This window comes from Saccostrea cucullata, unplaced genomic scaffold (genome assembly GCF_032062105.1).
Source record: "Saccostrea cucullata isolate Sc308-1 unplaced genomic scaffold, CSIRO_AGI_Scuc_v1 ctg22104, whole genome shotgun sequence".
In the NCBI taxonomy this organism is placed as follows: domain Eukaryota; kingdom Metazoa; phylum Mollusca; class Bivalvia; order Ostreida; family Ostreidae; genus Saccostrea; species Saccostrea cuccullata.
This window is the reverse complement of record NW_026934960.1, coordinates 1-6,110: the sequence shown is the minus strand read 5'-3', so window position 1 is coordinate 6,110 and position 6,110 is coordinate 1. Positions and strand designations below refer to the sequence as shown.

General features: G+C 32.5%; 1 protein-coding gene across 1 annotated transcript; it reads left to right on the top strand.

Moving 5' to 3' along the window:
* Nucleotides 1-1,042: 1,042 nt before the first annotated feature.
* On the top strand, nt 1,043-5,672 carry LOC134241597 (tRNA (adenine(58)-N(1))-methyltransferase non-catalytic subunit TRM6-like; the record flags this gene model as incomplete). The annotated part of the gene is given in 8 exon segments (XM_062723629.1): nt 1,043-1,074; nt 1,076-1,168; nt 2,990-3,120; nt 3,632-3,738; nt 4,138-4,229; nt 4,871-4,954; nt 5,148-5,272; nt 5,627-5,672. Coding segments are annotated over 8 exon segments (710 nt in total), but the record flags the coding sequence as incomplete, so codon positions are not given.
* Nucleotides 5,673-6,110: the final 438 nt, after the last annotated feature.

Genomic DNA, 6,110 nt, shown 5'->3' with positions numbered 1-6,110 from the left:
TTTCACAATGGGTGTTTCATGGGGAACACAGAAAAATTTCAGACAGTCCACCAGTAATTCTGTTCGTAGTTTATATCGATAGACATTGAATTCCTTTGTCATTTGAAGAACCAGTTCAATTACAGAATCTTCAAAGACCTTTGTGGCATTTTCTATGTATTCTACAGTGGCAGAGTATTTAAATTTTCTTTGCAATCTTGCTTTAGTGGTTATTTAATTAGTGCGAACTCCGTTTCCTGCATCACTGGTATTGTTACATGCTATAACAGAATCACTTTTGGATTTAAAAACTCCATTATTGATTTCACATTCATCCAGCTGTTTTTGTTTGACATACCATGCTTGAATATCTAACCAGCACATCGGAGCTTTTATGTCCACTTCTGTTCTTAAATATGTTGAATGCAGATGTACCAGCACTTAATGTCATTGGCAAGTATTTTGGGTATGACTTGACAAAGTATCGAGGCTGATTTCTTTTCAACTCTGAGGTGGAATTACTGAGTTGAGCCATCTCCAAATCCAGAGTCGTGTCTTGGAGGGGGAAAAATATGAGCACAAGAGATTGGGAATTGCTTTCACAGTCTTTTGAAAGTTTGAAAATGATTTGCTCACCTACAAACGGAGATTTTACAAAACAAACATATTTCGTTATAAGTTCAATTTGGTTATGTTCAATGTCATCAATACTGAATACAGTTACAAGATTTTGTCGGAATCGGATGAACTGCGAATCGAACAAATTGTTGACTTTGTGATTTTTAAAGGAAACCACACTTTTTGAAATTTGTTCAGATTTTTTCCTTGAATATTCCCTGGAAAGGTTGTAAACGTTTACAGATGACTTTTCAAATTTCAAGAAGCTCTTTTCTTGTACTTATCTGTTTTCTAACGGTCTCGTAAGACATCGTCTTACTTTCATTTCGAATGTTCGCACGTGTGTTTATTTACAGATGTCGCTTTACAGAGTCATAATCAATCGAGTGTTTTAAAAAATGTCTGTTTCAATCTTCATTAAAGCATTTGTCTAACATTGATGACTATGGCGACTTCTAGTCAATCCATGTGTGAGGGGAAAGAAATCGTCAGATGTAACGATTAAAGAAGGAGACCATGTGATTTTAAAGAAAAGAAAGACAGTTCGAGTTTTCCAGATCCGAAAGAAACGGTACAGACTATACTTTATCAAATATAAAATTTTGTAAATGGGCTTAGTCATACGACGGAACACAGGCCAACAGGTCCAGTACAATCACTGGATTTAGCTACGTAGGTAGAATTACCTACATAGCTTTATTTATCTACCTGAGGTCCCTTTATTTAGCTATTTCAATGCAACTTTTCAAAGTTTTTCTTTTTATTAAAAAGAGACAAAAAGTCGCAATTCAATGACTAGTAATATTTATACTAGGGAGGTTTTAAAAAACAACCCAAAGCAGAGATAGTTTATACATTGCTGCATTTGGACAATTTAGAGCAAAACGTGTAATTCCATTGTTTGGATAACTGTCCTTTCTATTGTGTGCGGTGAGGCATGACTGAGTATGATAACTTCACATTGTGCTGAATAATTACCGACCTATTATCATGTGTTGGGAATTTTGAGACAATTTTAAAATTATATGAGACATGTAGTAGTAAAAAGGTTTTTCAATTATATATTGATTTATTTTGACTGTTTGAAAACGTGCCCCTACGCTTTTAAAAAATTACCATATTATCATATTATAATTATTCAAGTATTAAAACAAAGATTGTTTTAGCTGTTAGTGTATGTGTTAATTAAAAAAACAACAAACAACTCTTGTAACAAATAAATTACACCTAATTCATTAATCCCCAGGATCCCATCTATTATAAAACATGCAAAAATCATTGCTTGTAAATTCTTATCTGAATAAAAAAAGGAAAATATAAGTGACCCATTTCTAGTATTAGAAACATTATTTAAATTTTATCACTTCACAAAGTGCTGCTCCGAACTTGACCAATAACATTTCTACGTTAGGCTTACCATTTAGCATATTAAAATTAACATCGAAATTTTCTGTGAAATAAAAAGTTTTATGTAATAAAGGTTATTTTTTATTGCACATTGTATAATAATCCTTTCAAAGACTAAAGGCATATTTAATTAATATATTATCAATCTAAAAAATTTCATAGTAATTAATACAGTTTCTGTGTACCATGTTTAGTAAACATCAAAGGATCAAAGGTTAATTAGAAGGTCACCACGAGTCCCAATCAAGGTATACAGGGTATACATAGGGACCAGTAAGTAAGTGTCAATCAAGTTCCAGCATCCAATGATGGAACTTCACGCACTTGATTGACAGGGCTACCCAGACCAGGTACTTTTGAAGGCGGTGCTAAAAATCTCTGCCTTTAACCAGAACTGGATTTCTTTGTCATTTCATTCCAAGAGTAACTGTTCTAACTGTCATACATAGCCTCAAAACTTTCAGAACTTTGATTGCAATTGCGCAGAAAAAGACATTTCTTCAAGAGTGATTTTTTCATGAATTGCTTTCAGATGAGTTCAAAGTTGAAAATGATCACTGCATCAAATTGGGATTTTTTGCACATCCTGAGAAAAATGTTTTTTTTAATAGATATAAATTGATCTGGTAGCTAAATAAAGCTACCTCAGGTAGGTAAATAAAGCTAAGTAGGTAAATCAAGCTACGTAGCTAAATCTAGTGATTGTACCAGACCTGGCCAAGTAATGGGCATACAAATACAAATACAAATATTTATTGGCATATGAGTATATCTTCTTACACATTATTTTATTTTGCGCTATGCAATATAAACACATTATTTTATTTTGCACTATGCAATATAATTCCAGGCCATTATTGGAGTCTTTTTTTCCAATCTGCAGTGCTATATCACTTGATTTCTTTTGATACCACTTTTTCTTAATGAAACATTTATTTAGTTTTCATTTCTGTTATGTGTTACGTTGATGTCGTATCATGTACAGAGATATATGGCTTGACAAGATGAAGTTTACCCTTGATGGAGCTATTGGTCATGTCTATGGATCAAACTTTGAGGTCAAGAGTGGACAGATGCATAAGATACAGAAAACATTTAAAGAATCAGAAGTTTTAGGTAATGTAGACCAAATATTCTGATATCTGGCACAAGGGTATTAACTGGGAGAAGCTTACATAATCTATAATTCATTATCTCCTGTTAATTGGTCATTATTTTTGACTACAGAGGAAATAGTTAGATTTTTATACAGGTAATACAGGGAATTTTTTCACCCCCGTTTCATTTTTGCTTTCATCGGGTGATCCCAAGTGGGTGAATTTAGAACTGATTGAATCGTAAAAGACAGCATTAACTCTTAATTAAACAACATCTGAGCCTTGGCAGTTGGCACATTTAAAATGGGACAAAATTGTTTACTAGTGCAAAAGAATAGAAATAATCAATTTAGTCAGTTTAAAGTATTTCATATATGTTTCTATTTGTTTTGAGAACTTTGAATGCAGATTCATGGTATTAATAATGTTCATCAAACTAAGTATTTGAAAAGCTGTTTTGAGAAAATTTTTTTTACATGTATTACTGAAAAAAAAAACTTTTTGCATTTCAAAATTGTTTACTTTTTCAGGTTCAGAGAAAGGAACAGATAACAGGAACTTGCATGATCTGGACAGCAATCAGAAGTTATCACGGGAAGACATTGAGAAGATGAAAAAAGAAGGAGCTAAAGGAGAGGTAGAGCTGAATGATTCGTATTTAATTTGAATTTTAGTGAACATGCATATGATATGTTTTCCAATACATGTATTAATGAAAGCAGAGTTTGAAGATCATTGTTTTGAATTTATATCAGTACTTATGAAGTCTGTTATACATGTAAGTAGGTAATTAATTTGCTCATTTACATGTGTGATTTGGGGAGGGGGGGGGGTACTACAGCTGATATAATAGTATTATTCTTTATTTGCTGAGCTTAATACATATGTATTATCACAATTATCTTACAATATATACAGAAAAATCTGAATGGTGTGGTATGGCACTTCTGTACATGAAATACTGTGTCTATATTATAAAACAGATTTGCTTGGTATTTGCTTGATATAAATAATGGTTCTTTCTTTGTATATACAGGAAATCATTGGGCAGCTTATAGAAAACAGTACAACTTTTAAAGGAAAGACAGAGTTTGCTCAAGAGAAATGGGTCAAAAAGAAAAAGCAAAAGTAAGGACTGTAATTAAAAAATCTGAAAAATATCCTCTAAACAGTGTCATGTGAATGCTCTCATTTAAGTTTGGAAATGTGTTATAATTATATTCTAGATCTGGCCAAAGACCATAAACTAAGAACCATCCTTGCAATGCCAGTGGTCTTGAGTCAACATGTTGGGACCCCTGGCATATTTCATTCAATATTTGTTGGCTGACTGAAGCAACGTCTTTTGCACATTAAGCAATTCTATGATAAACAACTTGTAACACATGCATTTGAGGTGTCAATTGAATCATTTTTGTTTACATTATCCAACTGTTTATGAAAGCTTTAATTTGATTGGTGCTTCTCAATGAGAAAGCAAGTCCTACAATTTCTAGTGATATATGCCAGGGTCCAAAGGCAACATGTTGACTCAGGACCACTGGCATTGCAAGGATGACTAAAATCAGACTAGTCAAAATTTCAAACCAAAAGAAATTTTGAAAAAAAAAGGATAATGAAGCAAAAATTCCATCATAGGTATGCTATTCAAAACTTTTAAGAAAAATTTATAAGATATTGAATATAGAATATTTGACTTAAGTTAATTCTCAGTTTATGGTAGTAGGGCCTGTGTTAGGCAAAATGCAAAATGATTTTCATTGTTTCAGACATGTGGCAGAGTTTACAGTGCTAAAACCAAACACCAGGTTAATGTGCCAGATGTACCATGAAAAGTCACCAGCAAAGATTCTGTAAATATAGTTTTCATTTGTACATGTACTTCAGGACAATCAATGAAAGAAGCTTTATGATACTAAATATCAGAATTTGTAAACCTAATCTCACAAAACCATCATTAACCATCTACCTACTGTAGGACTGTAGGTATTTGTCAATATTGTACCTTATGATATTAAACAGCCATTAATATACACGTTATTGCAGTAACATTAGAATGGACACACTGGCACAGATTCTGACCTATGGAAATGTCCATGCCTATACAAATGTAGCTGTGGTGGACACATGCTCGGGACTGGTAGTGGGGGCTGTCATGGAAAGATTGGGAGGTAAACAATTTAGGTGTGCATGAAAACTTATAACCCTCAAATACGGATGATGCAGGTCATTCAAATTCCTAATGTGTTCAATTACTTTAGAAATTTAAGTGTGCTGATTTCTTGATATTTATGATTGAATGTAAATTCAGTCAAGTGAAAGGTCAAATGTACTGGTTGATCTTCCACAAAACATCAGTGGTCGGGGACTATGCATTTCCTCATGTACTTTAAGTAGACAGCATTTTTAAAATTTATACTCAACTTTTATTTCACATCTGAATTAGATACATGTATAAGGAATCAGCTGTCTAGTTTGTTGGTAGTTGTTAATAATTATAAATCTTTCTCTTCAATGTGATTTAGGGTACGGAAAAGTAATACACTTCCACCCTGGTGACAGACCAGTAAGGTTTGTAGATCTTTGTATATTCATGTGTTTCAGGTTACTGTATTTTCGTTAGATAGTCATTGACTCTTGATTTTCTCGAATTGTGGTAATTGCTATATTTAATTTAAATGAATACTATTATATGCAAGAATTAAAATTTCGAGAGCACATTGTCTCATGTAATTACCTATGCAAAAAAGTTCTCGCGAATAAAAAGTGATTAACAGTACATTCCTATCTGCTCTGAAGATTTTGTAAGTTTCTCAATATTGAATACCGTATAAGTAGAATTTGTAGCGGGGATTTAATTTTGGCATTATTAGCGATGGTTCTGAGATCGCTAAAATTAAATATCACTAAAAAATAAACTGTATCTAATTTGCAATAGCTTTATGAATGAGTATTTTCAAATCACTAAAATTACATCTCGCTAAAAATAAAATACCCTATTTTAAAGAC